This window comes from Gymnoscopelus microlampas (genome assembly GCF_963454915.1).
Source record: "Gymnoscopelus microlampas genome assembly, chromosome: 3".
NCBI classification, from domain to species: domain Eukaryota; kingdom Metazoa; phylum Chordata; class Actinopteri; order Myctophiformes; family Myctophidae; genus Gymnoscopelus; species Gymnoscopelus microlampas.
This window is the reverse complement of record NC_139940.1, coordinates 54,393,811-54,420,826: the sequence shown is the minus strand read 5'-3', so window position 1 is coordinate 54,420,826 and position 27,016 is coordinate 54,393,811. Positions and strand designations below refer to the sequence as shown.

The following is a 27,016-nucleotide window of genomic DNA, read 5'->3' as shown; positions in this document are numbered from 1 at the left end:
TAAAAGTCCGGGTAATCCAAATTGAGTAAAAGTACAAAAGTATTGGCATCAAAATGTACTTCATGTACAAAAGTAGAAAGTAAGTTCTCATTATGCAGGATGTCCCATTTCACAAGTTTTCAAATGTATAAAATGTATGAAAATCTTTTGCAGATGCAATGCATTGTGAGCTTGTAGATCGGCTATTTTCATAATGGCCGGAATGTATTTAGGGCTGATTGAAGTTGTAATGTATGTTTTGTAATACTATTCTAAATCTACAACGTAACTAGTAAATAACATTTTCTAATAATTGTAGTGGAGCAAAAATACAATATTTGCCTCTGAGATGTAGTGGAATAGAAGTTAAAAGTACTGGAAATACTTCAGTAAAGTAAAAAATACCTCAAAAATGTACTCAAGTTTACAGTACTTGAGTAAATGTACTTAGTTACATAACACCACTGCCATTTACACTGCATAGCCTCAAACAGGTAGAGTAGGCTCTATGCACAGCAGCCATATTATCACTTCCTTCACAGGTGTTACCAATGATACTAATGAAGGCTCTGTTCCATTTAGCACAGTGGTTCTCAGATTTTTCAATTTCCACGACCCCCATAACTCTGAGAGTGTACAAATGGAACCAAATGGACCCTTACCCGTAAGGGTCCATTTGGGAGTGTTTCCAGTGAGCCAACATGCACAATATATCAGCACCCTGACTCTTAGTCAGGGGATATTAGCAGAAAGATTTCCAACCTTGGAATAAATTCCTTACCAAAAAAAATCTTCACCAATGTGTTTGTAAAAGTGTCTCACATCTCTCACATCTCACAAAGACTGAAATGCAATTTCCCTAGGGGAATTTTTGACAGCTGCTGAAAGTTGGGGTACCCACCATAAACTTATGTGGGGGGGAAAAAACAAAACAAAATTTAATTCTGTTATAAGTAGCATGTGAGGGGTCAAACTAGGGTGTTTTTATGATTCTGAATCCATTGCAAGCATTTGCAATAGCCCAAGGAGTGGTTTTGGTGCAAAACAAATGCTTGCAATGGATTCAGAATCATAAAAACACCCTAGTTTGACCCCTCACATGCTACTTAAAACAGAATTATTATTATTTTATTTTTTTCCCCCACATAATATGGTGGGTACCCCAACTTTCAGCAGCTGTCAAAAATTCTCCTAGGGAAACTGCATTTCAGTCTTTGTGAGATGTGTTACTAGACACTTTTACAAACACATTGGTGAAGATTTTTTTTGGTAAGGAATTTATTCCAAGATGTTTTTAATATCCCCTGACTATCTGTCTGACCAGAATGGAACAGAGCCTTCACTAGTGTCATTGGTAACACCTGTGAATGTCTTACACCAGCCTGATCAGGCTGCTGTGCATAGAGCCTGTTCCAAAAGAAGGCAGCAGGTGGCGCTGAACGACCATCATACATGAGTAAAATAAACTGAAATAAAACTAGAGAGAGACTTCCGTTGCTGTTCTGTTGCCAATAAAGTTGACAGATTCAAAACAAGATGGCGGCGCCCTATAGTGAGCCCATGTTGTTGGAATAGAAACACTAACCGGCTGGTTTAAAGGAAAACAAAAAAAAACAGAGTTTACAGTCCAGGTAAATCAACCTTTTACTGTTGATGTCTACAGTAGGATATTTTAACGTATAACTGTTACACAGGGGTGGAAGAAGTACTCACATTCTTTACTTAAGTAAAAGTATTAATACTGCAACTATGTAGAAATACTCTATTACAAGTAAAAATGTACTTGAGTAAACGTACAAAAGTATTGGTATACAAATGTACTATAAGTAGCAAGAGTAAAAGTACAAAAATGTTTAAACAACAGATCTACAATGCACACACGTTATGTGAGCTTGTAGATCGACTATTTTCAAATAGCCTAGGTATAATATAGGGCTAAAGTGGTTAATCTATGTTTTATAATATAATAATTTATATCTGCAAAGTATAACTAGTAACTAAAGTTTTTCAAACAATTGTAGTGGAGTAAAAGTTCAATATTTGCCTCTGAGAAGTAGTGAAGTAGAAGAAAGAAATACCTCAAAATTGTACTTAAGTACAGTTACACCATTGCGTTTTGGATCATTGAATGGCAACTGATAAACAACCAAACAAATACAGTGGCATATTTATTTATAGTAGGTTAGTCACTGCTGGACTGGTGGTGTTAATGTATGTTGTGTGTTGGCATCAACTAGTTTTAAGGGTCCATTTGGTTCCATTGATTCCATTTGGTTCCATTCCACTCTCAGAGTTATGGGGGTCGTGGAAAGTTATGCATTAGTAATTTCTCTCGAGTAAAAGTAGAAAGTTTGTGATCGAAACATGCGGGTGCCACCTTCAACAGCTCAGTGGCCTTGTGGTTAGAGCGTCCGCCCTGAGACTGGGAGGTCGGGGTTCGATCCCGGTTACCATACCGAAGACTATTAAAATGGCTCCCTGCTTGGTACCCAGCACCAACAGGTCTGTCAACATTACGCATTTAAGTTGACTATTCATCTTCACTCAAGTAATTGCGATTAATGATTTAATGGTGTGTTTGGCATTGAACACTGCAACATATGAAGCCTTTCAGGCTTCGTAATAAAAAATTGCACAGGGCAGATATGGCAAATAACTGAAATATACAAAGAAATTGACATATTTAATAATTGTATGCATGTAAAAATAGCTGATCTACAAGCTTACGACGCGTTGTAAGCTTGTAGATCTGCTATTTTTAATATTTGGAAATGTGTGACAAAAGTTCAACATGGAAACGATTATGACGATTATGCAATTTATTTTGTGATTATCTCAAATAATTGCAATTGGACGATGTAATTATTGTGACAGGCCTAAGCGCGCACACACACACACACACACACACACACACACACACACACACACACACACACACACACACACACACACTTTCATCTTGTATAATAAAGAACCTTGCTTGCGTCTTAAGAGCAGTGTTGCCAGATTCTGTGAGAGGCACAAGCAACCAGGTCTATGAAAACAAGCCCACAAAGAAGCGAAGTGGGCCACGCATGCCCTTTAAACCTACACGTCGGCTATTTGAAAATAGCAGATCTACTAGCTCCCAGTGCGTCGCATCTGTCAGCTTGTAGATCTGCTATTTTCGAATCTAACCTGGGGGGGGAGAATTATAATAAGCAGACCTGGCAACACTGTCTTAAGAGGTGTGTGTGTGTGTCTCCATTTCAGAAGTCATGGCCACCCCGGCTAAGCTCACCAAGAAGCAGCAGAAGCAACAGAAACAGGTTCCGGCCAAGACGTCGCTGTGTTCTCCGTACGGCGCTCAGTGGAGGTCACTCCCTCAGCCCGACATGCTCTTCATCCTGAGCGCCCTCAAGGACAAGCTGCAGTCCATCGGACTGGAGAAGAAGGAGGCCAATCCGTTTCGCCCGTGGCGGAAAAAGTAGGGATAGGACAATGCAATATCATTGTTTTATTTGACTCTGTGTGTGTGTCTGTCTGTCCGTATGTTTGAGCACGGCCTCAACAGCTGCAGCTGATTGCAACACAAGGATGCAACCAGTTACACTAATTCACTCATCAGAGGCACCACTCTCTTCACACTGGGTGTGATTTTTTTTTATCACAGTACAAAAAGCACTCATGATAATTGTATTGCAGATAATTCAAAATTATCGAGGAATGTTCAATATCCGCCATCATGTACTACATTGGTTCTCAAAGTGAGGTCCGGGGCGGGGACCCCCAGGGGTCCTTGAGGGAGTCCCCAGCTAAATGATAGATAGTGAGGAACCAAATGGATCCTTACGGGTCTGTAACTCAGAGAGTGTACAACTCTGAGTTAAATTAACATTGATTTTACAATATAAATTGGGGTCCCCGGAGATAGAAATGCCATTAAATGGGGGCCTGTAGCCCAAATGCATGTCAAACTGGGGGGTTCTTGAAATCAAAACGGTTGAGAATCACTGCTAGAGCCGTAAAAATCTTCTCTTATGGGGGTCCCTGGCATATCTTTTCAAATGGGGGTCCGCTAAGGGGCTAATAAGTGTCAATTTAGGGGCCCTTGACATGAAAAAGTTTGAGAACCACTGTACTATAGGATCAATTTGATTTGGCCATGTTGCTTATCCGGTCTAGATCGAAACAGCAGATATGGAAGCGGTCTGTGTGTGTCCATGTTGTGTGAAAATGACATAAATGTTCTTTATGCCGCCGTTTACATTCCAAATACAAACCAGGCTTTCATGCCTATGCCACGTTAGAATGGGTTAAAAGTTATTTGTCATACTGTATGTGTCCTGTGCCATTTTTGTTTTACAAAATGTCATTTTGTATTCATATGTTCCAATGTTCAATGCCAAAAACACTATTAAACCGTAAAATCACGATTATTTGTGGGACAAATAATCGCCAATTAAAAGTTCAGGATTGTGGCCCTAAGAGGCAATACAAATATTTGTTTCTTAACAAGTATGTGTTTTTTTTTGGCCACAATGTGACACAACATTTTCATATGATCCCCAGTGCTGTAAAGTAACTAAGTACATTTACTCAAGTACTGTACTTAAGTACAATATTGAGGTATTGTTTTTACTTAACTGGAGTATTTCCAATTTTCAGTACTTTTACTTCTACTCCACTACATCTCGGAGGCAAATATTGTACTTTTACTCCACTACAATGATTTGAAAACGTGAGTTACTAGTTACTTTGCAGATATAAATTGTTATATTATAAAACACACATTAACCACCTTAGCCCTATTTTATACATGGGCTATTTGAAAATAGCAGCTCTACAAGCTCACAACGCGTCGCATCGCGACACGTTGTGAGCTTGTAGATCTGCTATTTTCAAACATTTTAGTACTTTTACTTTTGGTGCTTGATGGCACTACTTTTGTACTTTTACCCCAGTAACATTTTGAACACAGGCCTTTTACTTGTAACGGAGCATTTTTATAACGGTACAATAATAATATAGTGGTACCACTACTTTTACTTAAGTAAAAAAAATGGAGTACTTTTTCCCACCACCGATGATCCCATCCCTAGGAAGAAGACCAATGAGAAGGAGCCCGTGGCGTCACCACCGCCACCACCGGCCATTCCCCCGAGCAGCCGCAAGAGCGGCTGGACGGCCGTGGAGGCCAGGAGCCAGCTGGCCATCGGCATCAACGAGGTCACCAAGGGTCTGGAGAGGAACCAGCTCAGCCTGGTGCTGGTGTGCAAGTCAGTGAGGCCGGCCCACATGACCAGCCACCTGATCGCCCTGAGCAGGAGCAGAGCGGTGCCCGCCTGTCAGGTAATAGCAAGCCCCCAGAGTTGCTGAGAAACATTGAAGCTGCCACCCCAGTGGCCAAAGCTGGAACTGCAGGCGGGGAGAAATACATGCGCGAGCAAAACATACCGAGAGATATTTATATATATAGATATAAATATGTAAACATATTATACATAAATACATATGCATTTACATATACATAGGCATCTCTAGAGTATTTAATAAATATCTCGCGTTCAATCCTTGACACACGGGCTGCCGTAGAACGCAAAAAGGACACTAGTGCGCATGCTCATAACTCTATGGTGTGTCCAAAAACGACTCAATAATTCTACTTCCGGCAGGCTTCCGGGTGCTTCAAAACGCCAGTGAGCACATTCATTGAAATGATAGCTGGGGGCGGGGCAATCCGCCCTCTAGTTATATTATACCTCTATGGGTAATAGGGGCTGCAGTCACAGTGGTGTAAAGTCACTAAGTACATTTAGTCAAGTATTGCACTTAAAGGACGACTTCACCCATTTTCAACCTATCCTCATATAATAGGTCCTAACTAATGCTCGTGATAAAATGGTAATTTTTTTCCCTACTCAGTCTGTTTCTCAGAGGAGGGCTGTGGACAGTCCAGAGTGCGTGAAATTACTCCGCTGGGGGGGGGCCTTTGGTTTTGTGGTGTTCCACGGCCCTGAGGGGTCTTAATGCGGCCCTGGGCTGTTTGAAAATAGCCGATCTACAAGCTCACAACGCGTCGCATCGCGACGCGTTGTGAGCTTGTAGATCGGCTATTTTCAAACATTTTAGTAATTTTACTTTTTTGTACATTTTGATACCAATACTTTTGTACTTTTACTCAAGTAAATTTAGAATTCCGGACTTTCACTTGTAACAGAGTACTTCTGCATTGCAGCATTGATACTTTTACTTACGTAAAACATTTGGGTACTTTTTCCACCACTGGCTGCATATTTTGTTACCGTATCTTTTTAGCAATGATTCTGTCGGTTTAATTTTTCAATTTAACGGTATAATCTCGAAGTACGTTTTTTAAATACTATATCAATGAATCAAGCCAAAAAGAAAACAAATTCGAATTATTTTTTTAAAAATAATCGACTAAACAACCGATTAGTCTGATGAACCACTTAACCCTATACTTCGTCGTACAGTGGTGTCTTGCTGAAATGGCGGATCTACAAGCAATGGGTTGTGAGCTTGTAGAGCTCTTCTGTTTGCTAGTTAGTAATAATTTAATAACAATCCATGTACTATCTCATTACAATTGATAATGTTTTGCAATCAATTAAAATCGATTTGTTCGATTAACCGCTTTGTAACCCTTCCTGCCAGGTTCCACAGCTCAGCCCCACCGTCTCCCAGCCACTCGGGCTGAAGAGCGTCCTGGCGCTTGGCTTCCGCAACCGTGGCGGCCCCGCCCAGCCCCACCACGGCGGGATCTTCGCGGACACGGTGGACGCCATCGTCCCCAGAGTGCCGCCGCTCCACGTGGAGTGGATGCCGGACGCGACGGGGACGGCAGCAGCAGCAGTGACCCGGGAGGACGACGGTGCGGGGGAGCAGAGAGGCAGGGCTCGCAAGAGGAAGTTTGAAGAATCGAAAGATGACAACGTCGAAGAAGAAGACGGCAAAATGGAGGTGGACCGTGATGACGACAAAGTGGACGGCGGGGCAGGGAGGTCGGCCGTCGTCGACGACGCCACGAAACCCACGTCCTGTTCCCTCCTCCAACCGCTCAAAGTCAAAAAGATCATTCCGAATCCTTTGAAGAAGAGAAAGCAGAAGAAGAACAAGAAGAAAAAGTAAAGCGTAGGTTCCCGGGGCGATGGATCCCTCTCCGCGCGGCCGCGCGGCTGACTCTGGGGCAGTCCGTTTGGAGCAGCCATTCCCAAACTGTGCGCCGTGAGGATGTTGCAAGTGGGCTCCCAAATAGTTTGAAAAACGCTTAATATAATAACGCCCCTCATTGACAACTATATTCGTAGCGAGGTGCTGCATGATTGGCCTTAGCCCATTAAGACCCGAGACCGATTCTACCAAATGTCTTCTAAATCCTAACAGTTTTCTTTGCTACATCTTGCTACATCAGTAGTTCTCAAAGATTTTCATGTCAAGGACCCCCCAAAATGATATGTATTTGGCAGCGGACCCCATCTAAAAATACATATATATATATATTTGTTTTTGTGAATAGCCCAAGAAAATCTTAAAATGACACAGATGCGTTCCTGGTCTTAATGGGTGAAGGTAGATAGATTTGATGAATTAGAGAAAATGGAAGTGCCATCTAAGTTTATTTCCTTTGTTACCGCATTTCAGTGGTTGTTGGGTAGACTTCCCTGTGAATCAGACTGTGGTCAAGGACATGGGAGTTATTTGGAATTCAAAAGTATGTTTGTGTCATGATCAGAGTTGGATTTGCAGGGTTGGATGTGGGGGGGGGGGGGGTCCATTTGTCTCCCCTCATTAATTTTGATCACTAGTGGGGATATGTTTTATCTCTGCTTCTGGTCAGACTTAAATACATGCATTTTCTTTTTGGGAAATGTAGACACTATCTAATATGTTTATTCATGTATGATAATATCACAATTTTAACAATTTAAAGGTGATATTTAAGTTAGATTTGTTAAAACAAGTGTTGAATAGCTCTACAGCAATTGTCTCCCCATCTCTTTTAGTAAACAGAGGGATACACATTTCATCCAACTAGGAGAGAGAACTCAAACTCATACATAGGATAAACAAGTGAATTTGGAAGTAATGACACAAAGAAATGAGAACTAAACGGCAGGGTAAAGATTTACCCTGGCATCCCTATTTTGGAAACTTTAAATTTTGATTCTTATTTATTTTTATTATAGGGAAAAAAGATCTACACAAACCCCATATACGGAAGCGGTTTGTTTTCTTTTACAAGTTGTCATGATGAAGAAAATAAAGCAACATCTTTAGCTTTTAAAGTGAGTTTATTCAATCAAATATCCATGCTGGTATAACTGACAAGGTGTGTGCTGAAACAGATTGTAGTCATTGACTTGTTCGGGCTCATGTCTAAATGATGCTGGTAACTGCTTGTTTTTTCTTCAGCTTTATCTTCACAGCCTGCAATGGACTCGGAATAAAAATATTGTTCTTCAATTAGAGAAAAGCTGCATGTCATTTCAAAACTACTTTTTTTTTTTAGACTCCCAGATATCTCAAAGAAAAAGAAATCCCCCTCAAATAAGGCAAGTACTTAAGGTCGAGCTCTAATCAAAAGGTTGTGCCTTGTAATAAGTTCTAGAATTGTCACTGCAGTTGAAAAACTGACATGCTCAGAGCTCATACAAGCAGCCATGACACCAACCCGCATCCACGAGGCACCCTGCTCACTCAGTGAAAGATGAATGCCATTTGTTAACTTTTCCAGAATGGGATTACACTCAACAGCGAGGGCATTTTGGACCACAATGGAAATAAGCTCTTAATCGGCCAAACATCGGTACCGGCCGGTACTCGCCCTGTTGGCGATACCGTCGGTGTAAGCTGACATTCACAGATGCCAGTGGCCGATGTTTAGTTTATCATTTACATTCGTAAATCTATTCGATTGAATTTGTGCTTGTTAAACGTTAGTCTGATGAAGGCCCGAAATACTTTTAAAAATGCATTTTTTTATAATTTGTTTCTCTGGCACAAAAGGGGAATACAAAATAAAATAAAAAAACATGCATCGACCCAAATCCTTTTGACATACTCTTATGTACAAAATGTTTATGCAGATTCATTTTCTCAAAGTCAATATTTTATAATGTGGTTCTTGGACACGGGTGAAGTTCAGGGGACCGAGCTGAATAACACAAAATGTCCTGGCTGTTGAGTGCCACCCGCTGCTATTGAACAAGACTTCTCAAAAGATAGGTCACCCATTGATCACCAGTGTTCCTGTTCATGAATATGTTTCCTACAGCCCTATTAAGTAATGTGAATCAATGACCTTTAATACAGAAGAACGCTAAATGTAACAGCTAGCAGGCAGCGTTGGCCTCTTTGTTTTGCTGAACCTTGTCAACGACAATGTCAAACATAAAGCCATGAAGTCAAGATAGGTAGAGCTGAAATTGATGCGATTTTAAAGGGGGTGCAAGTGATATTTTGTGCTAAAACAAGTGTCAACTAGCTCTATGTTCTGATGTAATCATTGCTATTAGTGTTTGTTCAGTAACAGGGCTCTCCATGTCACTCCAGCTCTTTAGTAAACCAAATTACACTTTCAGGTCGGATACCATGTACAGTAGTGAGTTCTCTGTCCTGATTGGATAAAATTGGTATTCTAACCTGAAAACGTAATTTATGTCTATGCTTGAGAGATGGGGAGACCCCTGTTACTGAACAAACACTGTAGTCTAAAGCAATGTATAATCGGAATATAGGGCTATTCAACACTTATGCTAACAATACAAAACAAACAAAGACTCACTTACACACGCTTTAAGACTCATTTATTCTCTTATTGTACAACAATGTCATATGCCGATAATAGAAGATCTACAAACTCAATGTGTCACATCCGTGTCGCATTATGAGCTTGTACATCTGCTATTTTTGCCATACGACAGAGCATAAACCGAGCATAGGCTCTATGCACAGCAGCCATTTTGGAAATAAATTGGGCCTCTTATTTACTTCCTTCACAGGTGTTACCAATTATACTAATAAAGGCTCTGTTCCATTCTGGTCAATCAGAGTCAGGGTGCTACTCTGCTTCACCAGTGGGCCTCAAAGTGTGGTACCCGCATGGTTCCTTGAGGGGGTTCCATATGGCACCTTACAGTTGTGTAATTCTGAGAGTGTACAAATGGAACACACTCAAGAGTTATGGGGGTCCTTGAAATGAAAAAAGTTTGAGAACCACTGTGCAGGGCCGGCGCACCCATAGAGGCGACCTAGGCGGCCGCCTAGAGCGGCAGTTGGAGAGGCGGCAAAAAAAAACTAGGGAAAATAAATAAAAAAAGAATCAGGTAAAAATAAGAATTAAATAACATAACCCTAACCTAACCCCTAAAACCGAAATAAAGTAACCAAAGACACAAAACAAAGTATTATAATCCGCCCATAACCGCGTAAAAATTTTGCGCGCGCGCGAGGATCCCCCGCATCAAATGAATCTCGCCTAGAGCGGCGATCAGCCCTCCACCGGCCCTGCCACTGTGCTACACTAAACGGAACAGAGCCTTAATTAGTATCATTGGTAACACCTGTGAAGGAAGTGAGGAAAGGCCCAATTTCTTTCCAATGTGGCTGCTGTGTGAATGTACCAGCACACCTCAAGCAGCTGGTGGTTAGACACATAACATCAGGAGTATATTTTTGACAAATGTTAGGCAGGATTCAGTGGAAGTCCCCCTCCTCTGTTAATCCTGCATGTGGCAGCCATCCATCGTACAAGTATCCATCGTACAAGTATCCTTTCATGCATTCTGCATGGATCATGCTTTGGTAATGCATTGCAGGCAACGCATTCTTTTTTTTCTTCTCCTGGATTGTTCTAGACGAGAACCAAACCAAACAAAAGCCTGTGTCTGAACTGGGCGACAGCATTTGGAACAACTGATGTCTGAAGAAACATTGTGGTTATCTGTAAACGCTTACGCTTAACCATTTAAGCCCTATATACTTTGTCGTAGGACAAAGTAAAAAAAAAAGAAAAGACAAATAAAATACAATAAAATTAAATGTTTGCCTATAATGGCACACCCAAGATAGGAATGCCAGGATAATATGGTTAAAGCAATAAAGAAAAGTAAGCCTGAATGAAACAAATGTAGATTTATTTTCTGTGAATACATGACTATGCTTATTTAATACAGTGGAAAGAAAACCAAAATATGCATGATCAAAAAAGGGAACAAAGAGAAATCATCGTATGATGAAGTACATACATATACATGATTGGGCCATTTTTCAATGATAATAATAATAATAATAATAATAATAATAATAAAGAAACATTACAACATTCAACTGAATATTTTGTTTCCTTTCCACCAGTGCAGATTTTACAGTCATCTACTCAGAAAAAAAGAAATCTGATTTTGTTTAACAAACATTTTATTTATTTATTTCCTTTAGACCGTTAAAAGACTTTCAACCTGGTCTCTATTTTGGGCATGTCGTTATAGCAGAACATTTTCTGAAATGTGTGGACATAGCCGATTCACAACGTCGTAGATCTGCGATTTTCAGGAAAAAAACAAAGTGAAAAAAAGGTGGGAGTGTTACAATGGCTCCATTCCATTCAAGACAGTGTTTGTTGTACTGTATGATTGTTTTACATCACAGACCATCATGCTGGTGAGTCTAACACAACGAGCTGCCAAATCTTCCAAACCGTTTTCTTTTTTTTCTTCTTTTTTTTAAAATGTTGCTTAAGTTATTTGAATAGGCTCTATGCACAGCAGCCATATTGTAAGACATTCACAGGTGTTACCAATGACACTAATGAAGGCTCTGTTCCATTCTGGTCAGACGAAGTCAGGGTGCTGATATTGTGCATGTTGGCTCACTGGAAACACTCCCAAATGGCCCTTTGCGGGTGTGTAACTCTGAGAGTGTACAAATGGAACCAAATGGACCCTTACGGGTCCATTTGGTTCCATTTGTACACTCAGAGTTATGGGGGTTGTGGAAATTGAAAAATCTGAGAACCACAGTGCTAAATGGAACAGAGCCTTCATTAGTATCATTGGTAACATCTGTGAAGGAAGTGATAATATGGCTGCTGTGCATAGAGCCTATTGGAAATGTTCAAAGAAATACTGAAAACAAAAGCCATGACACAAACCCTGTCGTAAGACAAAGAGGACAATTCTAAATGTCAGAACTGTTCAGGGAATTCGAAAACAATTTAGCTGCACGACACACACAAAAAAAAAATATATACCCAAAAAATTGACCTAAACGTACTCAGACACGCAAATACGGCATCATTCAAAAAACGACAACGGAAACAAACAAAACAAAGTCAGTCAATTCAATAAGAATGCACCCCGGGAGGAAAAATGCGGGATAGTTCAGCCTTCACAACCACTCGCCTTACCTTGATGACATAGACTTACATTTATACAAATCATTTTCCCTCAGCTATTCTTCACCCCTACATCGCTCTAGTGCATGAGGACATATTCATGTCTTGAGAGGATCAATCTAATACTTTTGGCTTCGTTATTGATTCAGTGTCTTGCTCAGGGACACCCAAATATATATAAAAAAAAAACTATTAACTCAGTAAAGGGGCATTTCATCTAAAAAAAATAATAATACAGGAATGCTTGTTTTACTCTGAATAATGGCCACCAACATCAAAAGTATAAACTATAAACCATGTTGCTCTATCACAGTAGTTCTCAACCTTTTCCCCCAAAATAATCATATTTGAACTGGGGACCCCACAAAATAATCATATATGAACTGGGGACCCCCCAACATAATCATATTTGAACTGGGGACCCCCCCAAACTAATCATATATGAACCGGGGACCCCCCACTCTAACGAGCACTTTGACATGAATTGTAGGAGTTGAGGCATTACATTTAGTTTGACTCAGTTCCCACAGATGAATATTGCGAAAATATTTTTCACAGGTTGAGAACCACTGCATCACATCAGTCTGGAGGGCTTGAATTGTGTTCTTCTGCTGATGTGGCAAGGATGTGTCAAAGTGTGTACAAAAACAACACACTAGCGCAGTGGTTCATAATTAAAGAGGTTAAAGCCTCACTATGTAACTTTTCTTTTTATGAATAAAACTTAATTTTGTCAAATCTGTATGGTAGAGTGTGTTAATACAATATAACTTCCACAATTGGGGTATCTTGTCCCCGCTTTTAGATCGTGTCAAAGGTCATGTCTCACCTAGAGACAAGATCTGACCTCATGGTCAAGATTAAATGTATCCCCTGAGCAAGCAGGCAGGCTCCATTACAGTAGCTTAATGGTAAAAAGTAACCCATTTAGACCTGAGGCCGATTCTAAAAACGGCTTCTAAATCTTGACCTGAGTTTCTGAAAAACTTCAAATATTTATTCAAAAGTTACAACAAATTTATGTTGCAATAGGCTCTATGCACAGCAGCCATAGTATCACTTTCACAGGTGTTACCAATGATACTAATGAAGGCTCTGTCAGTGGTTTCCACGACCCCCACAACTCTGAGAGTGTACAAATGGAACCAAATGGACCCTTACGGGTCCATTTGGTTCCATTTGTACACTCTCAGAGTTACACACCTGTAAGGAGCCATTTGGAAGCCCATGAGGGTCCCTGGACCCCAACTGTAGACCCACTGGTGTAACAGAGTGTTTCCAGTGAGCCAACATGCACAATATCAGCACCCTGACTCTGTTTGACCAGAATGGAACAGAGCCTTCATTAGTATCATTGGTAACACCTGTGAATGTCTTCATAATATGGCTGCTGTGAATAGAGCCTATATAGAAGAGGAAAGTCACATAGTGCTGCTTTAAACTCATTTTGATGCTGTATATTAAGTGATTTTGCTGGGGACCCCCGGGAGTCTACATTTAATGGAATTCAGACCGCAGAGAAAATCCGTCTCAAAGACTCATTTAAGAGTGAGGACTGAGATGACATGATTTCAGATACTGCAGAGATGAAATGCCCCTTTAAAGAGATGCTTCTAATGTGGTTGTCATATTAATCTAATTGAATACAGGATGTTGAGTTCTTGTTATGCTATAAGCTCTGTCTCATCGAGTCCTTGGGTGTTCTCTTGGTGTTTCGCCATAACAAGGACACCGTCTTTGCCCACTTCGAGCAATCCAGATGGCGGCAGATGCCTTTTCTATTGTGCTATACTTTAGTGTTTTCGCCGTTGGTATCTAATTGAATATTACAAACACATTGGTCAAATCTGTTCAAATCAGCACGCATACAGTATAAAATCAAACTACACTATCTCCCTGATAAACATAAAAGTGCACATAGTAGCAAACCAAGCTCAGCTAAGCATGTCTTTGACCAATGAGATAGTTTTCTGCTGCGATATTTACGCTAACATTTTAGAATGTCATGAAAACGATTCGGTCTAGAGACAGGTGTAAGTATAGCACATCAAGATCTCTCCTTTGGAACCCCTAGAAGCTGGACCGCAGTGCAACATGTTCGTTTTGGACATTTTAGGCGAACTACCCCTTTTAAGGACCGTTTTTGCTCGATTAAAAAAAAACAAAAAAACAATACACTCAAAATAAAAATAAAATAAATTGTGCTTCATTGATGCGATACATTCTTCATCAAAAAGTCCCTAAAATCAACTGTTCATAGAAACTCCAAAGTCAATGACATCTACACTACTGAGGAAAATACTTTGGGAGTGTCCTCTGGAACCCCCAAAAAACTCACACTACAGGAATAAATATGATCTCGCATTGAAATGTACAGGTAACTACATATATATAGACTTTTTTTTTTTTTTAAACAAAAACATGTAAATCAATGCACCAGTTGGATGAGTCTTTCCTTGGACATAATATCCGTCTCGTGTGCATGTATGGAACTCGTGTGTGTAAATGATAAGACTGTGCGTTATGTATAGCGTGTCAGTTTGTGTGTGTGTGTGTGTGTGTGTGTGTGTGTGTGTGTGTGTGTGTGTGTGTAACTTACGTCTGATGTATACGTGCACTGCGCATCACGTCGTGCACCAAAATAGCTGATCTACAAGCTTGTAGATCAGCTATTTTTGATGAGCGAGACCAGTGCGCAACTTAGTATAAATCGGGCCTTAGTAGTAGTGTGTGTTTAGCATGTAGATATGTCAACAGATCATCCTCGTCAGTGTGTGTGTGTGTGTGGACATGCCTATAAAGGGACATCCTGTAATTTAGAATTTCAGTCCGATAGCTTCTAAAGGCTTTGGCGGAACGTGTCCAAATCCAGCGCGTCCCCTCGGTGACCTCCCTTCAGCAGCGTGGGCCGTTAAAAATAAGCAACTTGCAGCTTGAGGTTTCAAGTTGGGACGGCCTTTTCAAAATGATTTCTGGCTGCCCCCCCCCCCCCCCTCTACGAGACCTATTTTTTTCCCCACTTTAGAAATAGACATGGTCCTTGGGGTAAATGGAAATAAAGTAAAATAAAAATCTACGTCTAACCCTGAAATGGAAAGATATCCCCTTGAATGTTTTACACTTATGTTTGACCGTTACTGTGTCTTCACGTCGCAATCGGTTTATTGGCCGAGTAAGATCACGCACACACTTGTAGATGTGTGTGAACCACGTTCAGTGGTGGAAAGTAACTACGTACATTTACTGTACTTAAGTAAATCTTGAGGTATTTGTACTTTACTTGAGTATTTCCAATTTCCAATACTTTTACTTCTACTCCACTACATCTCAGAGGCAAATATTGTGCTTTTACTCCACTACAATTATTTGAAAACTTTAGTTACTAGTTACTTTTCAGATATAAATTATGATTTGATGAAACATACATTAATCACTTTAGCCCTATTTTATACCTAGGCTATTTGAAAATAGCCGATCTACAAGCTCACAACGTGTCGCATCGCGTCTATGCGACAACGTGTCGCATCGCATCGTGTGTTCAGCTTGTAGATCTGCTATTTTCAAATATTTTAGTACTTTTACATTTGGTACTTTGAGTACATTTTGATGCAAATACTTTTGTACTTTTACTCAAGTACATTTTTTATTGTGGACTTTTACTTGTAACAGAGTATTTCTATATTGCAGTATTGGTACTTTTACTTAAGTATATAATTTGAGTACTTTTTCCACCACTGACCATGGTGACTCTGCGTCTGCGTGCGCGTGTGCGTGTGTGTGTGTGTGTGTGTGTGTGTGTGTGTGTGTGTGTGTGTGTGTGTGTGTGTGTGAGTGTGTGTCTGTCAGGAGCACTGTGCTTGCTCTCAGGCGTTAGAATGAACTTCACATTCAGGATGTAGATGGTTCGTTAAGAGGGTTCAGCTCCCGGGTGAACGGGGAGCAGATGGACAACAGGTGAGCGTGGGGGGGGGGGGGGGGGGGGAGCGAGCCTCCCACTCACCTGCCTCTGGGGGGGCGGGACAGGCAGGGGGCGGGGGGGGGGGGGTTTCTTGTCAGAGGTGTCATTGTCTAGCATTGCTTCGGCCTGTGTGTTCAGGCAGGTTGACAAGAGCTGACCGGCTCTACTGCAGCACCAGGCCCACCTGAAAAACACAACGTCGTTACCCAGTGGCGTAAAGTCACTAAGTACATTTACTCAAGTACTGTACTTAACTCTTTTACTGCCATGGACGCGTTTTCGAGTCAATCGGTACTTGGTCCACAGTGCCATGACGCGTTAGACGCGCTGTATAACTTCTTAATTGTTTAACAAATGATTGCGCTGTTCTCTGTACCATCATTCATCATTAGTGTGACTATAGTACTCTATACACTTTATTCTTCTTCTTCTATCCGGATAAACTTTATTTTGGCACGCTACTCCTCCCACAGTTTATTTTTCCCAATTTAGTGCCATATGTCAAAATGACCGGCCTCACCGGGAATCGATGGCTATCATTTTGATAAGAGATTGGTTACATAGTTTAATTGATATTGATTTATTAGTGCATTAAAAGTCCCCATCCACTTTAATGGAAAAATGGAAAAACTCCCATTCAAGTATTTTTTTCTCACAAACCGTAAGGGCTAGAGTTACAAATCTTCGAGGGGAGGTTTATAGATTATTGCAAAATTATTTTAAAAAGAATTACACCAGTCGGCCTCATGGTGGCGCTATAACAGCCCACTTTACGTTTTGGCCTATAACTCTTGAACCGTAGGTCGTAAAATAAAAATCTTTTTTTTCCCTAGATTCCTTGGGTCATGACGCAACTCCCCATATAGGCCACGCCCATTTGCGTCAGGATACATTTTCCGCTATTTTGAATTTTCTTCAAAACACACTTTTAGCTCCTCCTCCCACATATTTTGTCCAAATTTCACAAAAATCGGTACAGATTATCTCTGGACCGATGCGATAAACATCTCCAAGCGGAATTTTTTATAGTCATTACCGTTCGTCATAAAATGGCTTGCAAAGTTAGCGGGAGAGGCCCGTATTACAAAAAAAGCCACAAATCACAAACGAAACGTCCGGTCTATCCCAAATTTGAATCACATGTCAAGAGTGGTCTACTCAACGAATCCCCAAAAGCATTTCCGTTTTGATCCATAGAGGGCGCCACAAATGCGCAAAATGTAACCGTTTGATGCAAAAACATTATTTCGGGGGGGATCAATCCTCTCAAAATGAAACGCAAGTGATCTCAGGAGTGACCTGACAACGTGATTGGCGCAGCCTCCGACGGTATTCCTCCCGACGTATTCCTCGCGTCCCGGCGGCAGCGACCCGCGACCGGCGTCGGCGCAACCACACTTTGCAATTGCCCTGAATTGCGAAAATTCTAGTTTTCACTTCCCACTCGCTCTCCACTCATCCTATGCGGAAATATCCGTTATCCGTCTCCTGTTTCCGGTTTTATCTTGAGTTAACTGGTTTTGCCCTGGTTTTGGGCTAGACATCGTAGTTTTCACATGGTTTCAAAACGACAGGAAAGCTCCGGTTATATTTTCTTTTCTCTGGACGACGAACAGTTATCCCTTTTGTGTTTACCAACGGTCTGACACGCGATAAAAATAATATATAGATAATATATATAAATGTTCTGTGGCCAGCTGGGGAGGTGGGAAATACATGCATTATTGCCGGTATATGGTGCCTTCAGCCTGGCTGCGCGGGTGAAAACTACCTCACGACAACTTGCCTCTGAAAATGTAACCCTGTGGGGGTTGGTACATCGATCGTGTTTGTTTATAAACACAATCCGACCATGGATTATAATGGATATAACATTTCTGTGACCGGTTGAAAAGGTTATAAAACACGAAAATCGCTGGCAGTGGGCTGACACTCTTCTGAAAAAACTTCGACCGGTCATATTCGACACATTGCTGGCCAGGCCTGGAATCGAACCTGGGGCACCTGGGGGACTATGTCGCCCCCAAAATACGATGGTTCTGCTTGAAACTGGTGGAAACGCGGGCCGGTTCGCTGCTGGTTCAGTGAAAGCATCAAGGTTCCAAGAATCTAGAACGGAACCAATTCTAGAACCAAAGTTCTTTCGGTGGGAAAGTGGCATCTTAAAGGAATATTTCACTTTCAAACATGTTTGGGGTCATTTTAACGGCTTTTGTGTTTCACCCCAGACAGGTTTTAAGTTGCTTGATTCAGTATTTAGATATTTTCATTTTTTTTTATCAGACACAAGTTCAAATTCCATTTTAACCATGTTAAATTAACAATTACGTTTTTATGTTTTTGGGGAAATGATGATACAATAATAAAATGAAATCAATTAAATGAAAAGGGTAATTTTAGAAGTGAATCTAAATTAATCTAACACGGTTAAAATGGAGTTTGAAGTTACAACGGATACGGAATCAAGCAACTGTCTGGGGTGTTCACAAAAGCCCGAGTAGACGTTAAAATGACCCCAAACATGTTTGAAAGATAAATATCCCTTTAAGGGCTAATCGCTCCCGAATTCAAATGAAAGGCACTAAGCATTGTTACTTTACAGCACCTTACATTTATGTCATACTACAGGACGCAAGATACAGTATGTCACGATGACAACTTCAGACGATATCCGTTTCCATTAGGGACAGATTGAAAATAACTTTACACTTGACGTTTAACCACTTGAACCCCAGCATCCCTGGCTGTACTGGAGGGGAAACATTCGCCAAAAATAGCCGATTTACAAGCTCACAACGCAGCTTGTAGATCGGCTCTTTTTTTAGGATTTTAACAATTCCGATAGGCTCTATTCACAGCAGCCATATTATGAAGACATTCACAGGTGTTACCAATGATACTAATGAAGGCTCTGTTCCATTCTGGTCAAACAGAGTCAGGGTGCTGATGTTGTGCATGTTGGCTCACTGGAAACACTGCTACACCAGTGGGTCTACAGTTGGGGTCCAGGGACTAGGGATGGGTATCGTTAGGATTTTTACGAGTCCGGTTCCGGTTCCGGTTCTGCTTATCGGATCCGGTTCCTATCGGTTCCATATTTCGGTTCCAAAATGGTAAAAAAATAAGAGGTCAAATGTTTATTTAATAGAGATGCACCGAATGGAAAATTCTTGGTCGAAACGAATACCGAATACAGGAAACACTTGGCCGAAACCGAATAGCCGTAAATTATTAATTAAAAAAAATATATATATACATTTTTTTAAAGTTTTTTGTACCATTGCTGCCATGGCTGTGCCTCTGTTGTAGAGCTACATGATTATGGCAAAACTTATCATAACTATAATGGGTCCATATTGAGATCAGTTATTTAAAACATTTATTTATTGTGTAGAATTATTGATTTACTATTGTATAGTAATAAAATACAATATGCCTCAAAACATTACCCTGCCATATTCAAGAAATTAAAACAAATATTGAATAGCCTAGCAAAAGGCATTATAATGTCTGCATTTGCATTATTGCACACACAGCCAAAATGCATTAATAATATTAGGTCTGCCATTCCTTCCTTTTGAAGAAGTCACTTTCAGTTTCACACACACACACACACACACACACACACACACACACACACACACACACACACACACACACACACACACACACACACACACACACACACACACACACACACACACACACACACACACATCCACAATCAAACAGAAGCGTTCACAGCGGGTGTTAATTATTTAGCCCTGCGCGAGTTCTTAACTAGCGCTGGTTTTCCAACTAACGTTACACCCTCTGACATGTGGATTCTAGTTTTCAAGTTGACAACAGCAAATCTTGGTTACAAAGTTTGCAGGGCAGGTTATTCCTTTCCTTACTACTTAAGTTCAGATGGTGGTGAGTGAGGGGAGGGGGGGGGGGCGATGCGGGGAGGAATGAGGCTGGGCTGAGTGCGCCCGTAGAGAAGCAGCAGTGTCTACTCTTCCATACGGAGAGACGCTACTGATCTATACTTCTCCATACATAGGTGTTTTACCGGATTTGTGATTTTTGCTCAGATTGTGCTGTTTGTGTAGGACTTCTAACGCCTTTGTTTGAACGGCTTTTAGCGCATCTAGGAACCGATATGCAGAACCGAAATTACATATTTTGTTTGGGTACCCGGTACCGACAATTTCTTTATCGGTTCCGTACCGGAACCGTATTTCGGTACCCAACCCTACCAGGGACCCTCATGGGTTTCCAAATGGCCCCTTACAGGTGTGTAACTCTGAGAGTGTACAAATGGAACCAAATGGACCCTTACGGGTCCATTTGGTTCCATTTGTACACTCACTAGAGTTAAGGGGGTCGTGGAAACCACTGTGCTACACTAAATGGAACAGAGCCTGCATTAGTATCATTGGTAACACCTGTGAAGGAAGTGATAATATGGCTGCTGTGAATAGAGCCAATTCCCTTGCAGGTCTGTAACTCTGAGAGTGTACAAATGGAACCAAATGGACCCGTACTGGATGGTTTTGCCGGCGACTGGCTGTCAAGACAGGGTGTCACACCCACCTTGTCAGTCTCCATGGGGGGACATTTCCAGTTGTAAAGGTAATACTGCAGGTTCCCGTCTCCGATGCCAAACTTCAGCTTCTCCAGAAACACCTTGTTCTCCATCAGATCCAGAGCGTTGAACACGTCAAAACCTTTCTGTTAAAACACACACACACACACACACACACACACACACACACACACACACACACACACACACACACACACACACACACACACACACACACACACACACACACACACACACACACACACACACACACACACACACAGCCTCATTACCATTTACAGTTTAGCCATTTAATTTACTAGATGTTCGGACTGCCGCACCAATGTCGCACCGCCGATCCGACCGATGTGCCCATATATGGGCGTATGAGAGGCACCCAGGGAACCCATGCGTAAATCTGTAAATCGATTCAGCAATTAATCGCGATTCGGACATGGACGATTATGAATCGATTATTTATAAAAAATCGATTATATATTTTGGTTGGTTATCAGAATATTGTGAAGCCTTTGTTATAAGTCAGTATTATTTTACAAAAAAGGACATGTTTATTTTCTTGTTGGTTTTCTGCAATAATTGTTGATGTTGGCAAATATAACCTTCCAGCTGACAGTGACACATCTCTTCCATTAGTTTTTATTATCAATAAAAGATAATGGAAGTAAATTAATCGCGAATCGCAATAATTGCAATTTAATTGAATCGTAGCCCTCGGAATCAAATTGAATCGTCAGGTACCTACCAATTTCCGCCCCTGATCTCCATATATGTGCATTTGACGGGGCTATATGTGCATTTGACGGGGGCTATATGTGCATTTGCCCCCAGGCTCTGGAATAACCTTCCCCTTCACATTAGATCCGCCCAGTCCACCGAGGCTTTTAAGTCCTTGCTTAACACATTGACTGCCAGAGGTTTTTCTATAACAGGATCAGCCAGTGCCAGGAATTTTGACCATTCTGACTCATATTTGAGGACTCACAGAACATTTTGTGTTATGACTATAAACAAATGGAATATCTCAAAAAAAAGCTTAGAATCTCTTCTTTTTTCTGAAAAAAAAAGTGAGTTGATAGCATGTTCCGTTCTTTAGCTAGAGGTAGTTGAATACAGCTTGGTCTTCACCAAAAACAGACCTTTTTGTTTAGATTCAGAGTTATGAGGGTTTTAGTAAAAGGACACACTTTAGATGCATAAAATGATTTCAAAAGTGTTTGACATTTATTTTGCCCCTTCATTGACATCAGTCATGTAAACAATACTTGTTTATAAAAAGACATTTAAAAAAAAATGCTTTCGATTGTACATTTATCACTGTTTCCAAAGTGCAAGCTTATTTCAGCTCATTTCAAACAACATTATTCACTGTAATTTTTTTTCAAAGTGTTTTTTCCCCCAAATAATAAATAATAATTCAAAGTTCAAAGTGCAACATCAATACATTCATCGAGAGCTTCCTTTTCCAAACTTTTTGCCCACACAAGTCAAAATCTCAAGCCACACCTGTATTCATAGCAGCAAATAGCAGATCTACTAGCTTTTACTGAGCTTTTAGATCAGCTTTTTTTTTTCTTTTATGCCATTTATCATGATTTGTGAAAATAAATAAATAAATAAAAATAAGTCTGTCTGTCTGTCTGTCAGTCAGGCTTCAGACTGTGACCCCCCCAAAATAATCATATTTGAACTGGGGACCTCATTTTGTTTGAAAATAGCAGATCTAGGCCTACAAGCCAGCCCTTTGTTTCTCTCTCTCTCTCTCTCTCGTTCCCAACCCGAGATCGCAACCCGCAGGTTGAACACCCTCTTCTAGTGGCCATGTGGGACACATTGTTGCCAGGTTGTGAGAGAGAAATAAGCAACCAGGTCTATGAAAACAAGCCCAAAACAAACGAGAGATGTGGTTGCCTCGCTATCATTACTTTGAAAAAAATAAAGAAAAACTCAGTCAGTCGCCATGAATCCTGTGTGTATGTGCGCGCGCGCGTGTGTAGTTGTCCATGATCGCTATGTTGTTTCTGTGTGTGTGTGTGTGTGTGTGTGTGTGTGCGCGCGCGCGCGCGCGTCCACCTCGCTACAGGCTGCTCGCAGCCTCGCGTATACACACGAGTTACGTCTGGAGTTTTATGGATAAATCCGTTCGCCGTGATCGGTGCGGAGCCCAGGGACCCCCTGGGACCCCCTGGACTTGTAGGGTGTGTGTGTGTGTGTGTGTGTGTGTAGTTGGCCATCGCTACGTTGTTTGAAAAACAAGTAACCTCGCATCACCAGTCTTTCCTTGGAGGAAAAAACAAAAGGCGAGCGTGTCCATGGAGTTTATTTTTTATATGGACATCCCACCGTTTGCCAACTTTGCCATGATCCGTGTTGCAGAAAACTGCTAAAGGTAGGCTGAGGTTATTTTTCACTGGAGGTGGACCCTCCAGTGGGGGGGTCCCTGGGCGGTTGGAGGCTTTGTGTGTGTGTGTGTGTGTGTGTGTGTGTGTGTGTGTGTGTGTGGGGGGAGGTGCGGATCGTTCGGACCCTCGGACCCCCAGGTGGCCAGGGGGTCCCTGGCCGTGGACTGGGGGTCCCCGCCTGGGGGTTGGAGGTTGTGTGTGTGTGTGTGGAGGTTGTAGTGTGTACGCTCTGAACCAGGGCTATGTGTGTGTGTGTGTGTGTGTGTGTGTGTGTGTGGGAGGGGGGGTTGCGGTCGGAGCGTGTTGTTTTTTTGGAGAAAAAAGAGGCGACAGGCTTGTGCTTGTGTATCGATCGGGGACCCCCCAGGGGGTCCCTGGCCGTGGACTGGGGGTCCCCGATGACAGGCTTTGGCTTGTGTGTGTGTGTGTGTGTGTGTGTGTGTGTGTGTGTGTGTGTGTGTGTGTGCACTCAGTGATCATTGAGGGCTGCTGCAGCTAAGCAGGGGGAGAGACGCTGATCGCTCGGAGTCGGATAAACTTTATAAAAACAGATAAAATCTTCGGTGTGTTACAGATTCGCGGACCCCCTGCTCTTATGCAGATTCAGTGCTTTGTAATAATAGGTTTAGTGGTCTAGATGGATGATATTTTGTGCCTGAGGGGGTAATCTAACGTCCAGTGCGCATTTTTTTTTTTTTTGCTTGCCACGGGTGCTGCTGCCTCACTCAACACAGGCAGCCGCTTGCTGCTCGGATCAGACTTTCAGTTTAATATGACTTTATGTGACTTTAGTGTTTTGAATAACAAGTTTTATATTATCACTTGACCAGATAATGATATTTTACAACTTTTCTGTGGTCTAGATGGATGAAATTTCTTGTCAATGTAGGTAATGACTTAATCTAATGTAAACTACAAAAAAGACCATTTCGCGTAGATCTACGCGATTGGCACGCTGCGGCTTTAAATAGGTTCGCGTAGATCTACACGATTGGCACTCAATGTGTTAAGAACCACTTCTTCGACTTATCACAGCCGAGCTTAATTTAAATTGGATCAAATCCTGTTTGTTTGATTGTATTGTTTTGTTGCATTGTTTTTTGACCTGTGCAGCACTTTGGTCGACTTCGGTCGTTTTTTAAGTGTGCTCAAGTTTGATTTGATTTGATATTTGACTCCCAAGGGCCGTGGTGACGGTAATAACAACACTCTGCTACACCAGTGGGTCTCAAAGTGTGGTCCAGGGACCCTCATGGTTCCTTGAGGGTTTTCCAAAAATGGCCCCTTACGGGGGTGTGTAACTCTGAGAGTGTACAAATGGAACCAAATGGACCCTTACGGGTCCATTTGGTTCCATTTGTACACTCTCAGAGTTATGGGGGTCCTTGAAATGTAAAGGTTTGAGAACCACTGTGCTACACTAAATGGAACAGAGCCTTAATTAGTAACATTGGTAACACCTGTGAAGGAAATAAGGAAGAGGCCCTTCAATGAATTGACTGTATGCATGTGTTGCTAATGTAGAATGTAGCTTTATGTACATCAACCCCCCATCTCTCTCTCTCTCTACAAAAAAAGCTTGTAGATCTACTCTAAATGTAAAAAGTCAGCTCAGCGGTGTGCTGTGCTGTGTTGATGGGACATTACCAATTTGGCCAGTATGAGTGTGTCATTCATTAGGTCCAGTAGAGGGGTGTGCGTGTGGACGCTGTAGAAGGAGTAGGCTGCCTTCAGGCTGCGGTGCAGCGGGTGGTGCATCACCGTGGACGGCAGGGTGTAGAAACTAGTCATGTCTGTCAGTACGCCACCTTCACCCTGCGGGGAGACAGAAGGACAGCCAGAGAGGGACGAGAGAGACAGACAGAGATAAAGACAGTCGGTCGAGAGGGACAGAAATAGAGAACAAAACAAAATAGAGGTGGAAAACCGAAAATAAGCTATCTACAAGCTGACAACGCATCACAGATGTGATGCGCTGTGATCAGCACGGCCCCTCCAGGATTTGCCCCCAGAAAATGAGTGGTTTGACGTCACGTAGACGCCACACTGGCCACTGGGGCAGCATGTCAATGCCGTTGCCGTTAAAGGAGAATTCCGGTCATTTTAGCTTGTATGTTTGATGTGTCTCTAATCACTCACCAACATACAAAGGAACGTTGAATAATTCCAGATCTGCCCCTGTCGTCCATTCTGCAGACACCTTGCAGCGGCATAATGGGAGAGTGTGTATGACTGAAAATCGCCTATTTTAACAAATGCAAAGTCTGTTTTTTTTTCTCCTAGTACTCATTGTGGAGTCTCATGATACTCAAACACGCGCTGAATGTCGCGCTGAATGTACCGTTCGTGCAGAAAGTCATGCCGCTGGTTGCTTGTTTCTCTCCCAGAACCTGGCGTCTAGGAGAGAAACAAGCAACCAGCGTCATCTCGTTCTGCATTAGCGTTAGCTCGTGACGGACATTCAGCGCCTGTTTGAGTATCATGAGACTCCACAATGAGCACTAGGAGAAAAAAAACAGACTTTGCATTTGTTAAAATAGGCGATTTTCAGTCATACACACTCTCCCATTATGCCGCCGCAAGGGGTCTGCAGAATGCGGTGAAAACACGTGAAACACGTTAATGGCACTCAATGAGTTAATAATCAGACATTTTTGCGTTTAGGCCTACCTCCACTACGAATGTGTCGATGATGTTCTCCTGTGGGAGGAACCAGTGAGCCACCTCCTCCGGGCCCATAGAGGGCGCCAGGTGGAACCGACGCAGGTGTCTCTGCAGCAGCTCCGTCACCTGAACAATGTCGCCGCGCTGCATAGGCCGCAAGCCTGGAGTCTTAGTGGTCTGGACAGACAGACAGACAAAGTAAAAAGACAGTGAGACATCTCCCTTCCACTGTACAGTAGTTAAGTGTTGGTAGTGTGTAATAGAGTTTGTGTATAGTGTTCGGTGGAGTTAGTTTACATCAGGTAATCTGTAGAGTTTCATGGTCCGTTGTAGAGTCATGTTTCTACTCAGATGGGAGAACTTCACCTCCACCAGTTTCCTGGGGTTCAGAGAGCGATGCCAGTACCTAGACACAGACACACACACACACACACACACACACACACACACACACACACACACACACACACACACACACACACACACACACACACACACACACACACACACACACACACACACACAACAGATTTAATGTCAACATCCAATGCCGTCATGGCGCGTGCGGTCGTCGCATGACCATGTGGCTTGACATGATTGTGTCATTTTTGCTGTCTGATCGTCGACACACACTGGTCTTACGAGTATAGAACAGCTTCATTTATACAGTATAATCCATCGCACGGTAATCCATGAACTGTCACTTCCTATATAGACTCAATTTCAAAGGCCAATGCTGGGCCCTTGGTTTCAACAGAAGTGAACATCTTTGCTCCCTCTCAGCCCCTCCTCCCGCATTTACACAAACGTTAGCTGGGATGGTTAGCAGACGGTAAACGCATAATTTCTAAATTTTGCAAAGTTTGTAGCGTTTATACGTAGTCTATACCAGTGGTTCTCAACCTTTTCAGGCTGTGACCCCCCCCCCCCAAAACAATCATATTTGAACTGGGGACCCCCCAACCCTGATAAGCACTTGGAATGTAGGAGTTGGGGCATTACATTTAGTTTGACTCGGTTCCACAGATAAA

General features: G+C 41.9%; 2 protein-coding genes across 2 annotated transcripts in view; one reads left to right on the top strand and one right to left on the bottom strand.

The window, feature by feature from the left end:
* Positions 1 to 1,504: 1,504 nt before the first annotated feature.
* On the top strand, positions 1,505 to 11,824 carry rpp38 (ribonuclease P/MRP 38 subunit). Its single transcript, XM_084053193.1, has 4 exons — positions 1,505 to 1,610; positions 3,232 to 3,445; positions 5,061 to 5,310; positions 6,637 to 11,824. Exons 2-4 carry the CDS (start codon positions 3,237 to 3,239, stop codon positions 7,108 to 7,110), a joined length of 933 nt encoding a protein of 310 aa, XP_083909319.1. The 5' UTR covers positions 1,505 to 1,610; positions 3,232 to 3,236; the 3' UTR covers positions 7,111 to 11,824.
* Positions 11,825 to 15,351: 3,527 nt separating this feature from the next.
* Positions 15,352 to 27,016, bottom strand: part of nmt2 (N-myristoyltransferase 2) — a gene marked incomplete at its 5' end in the record, with an annotated part of 30,816 nt that continues 19,151 nt past the window's right edge. The window contains 5 exons of the mRNA XM_084048524.1: positions 15,352 to 16,515; positions 20,910 to 21,047; positions 24,969 to 25,136; positions 25,992 to 26,162; positions 26,283 to 26,391. Of these exons, the coding sequence (XP_083904650.1) occupies positions 16,495 to 16,515; positions 20,910 to 21,047; positions 24,969 to 25,136; positions 25,992 to 26,162; positions 26,283 to 26,391 (607 nt within the window). The 3' untranslated portion in view covers positions 15,352 to 16,494. The remainder of the gene's footprint in view (positions 16,516 to 20,909; positions 21,048 to 24,968; positions 25,137 to 25,991; positions 26,163 to 26,282; positions 26,392 to 27,016) is intronic.

What these genes read in the sequence shown, in the direction of transcription:
- rpp38 (XM_084053193.1), top strand. Translation starts at nt 3,237, where the DNA reads ATGGCCACCCCGGCTAAGCTCACCAAGAAGCAGCAGAAGCAACAGAAA. An exon ending in TTTCGCCCGTGGCGGAAAAA is followed by an intron (nt 3,446 to 5,060) that starts GTAGGGATAGGA and finishes TCCCATCCCTAG; the next exon opens with GAAGAAGACCAATGAGAAGG. An exon ending in GAGCGGTGCCCGCCTGTCAG is followed by an intron (nt 5,311 to 6,636) that starts GTAATAGCAAGC and finishes CCTTCCTGCCAG; the next exon opens with GTTCCACAGCTCAGCCCCAC.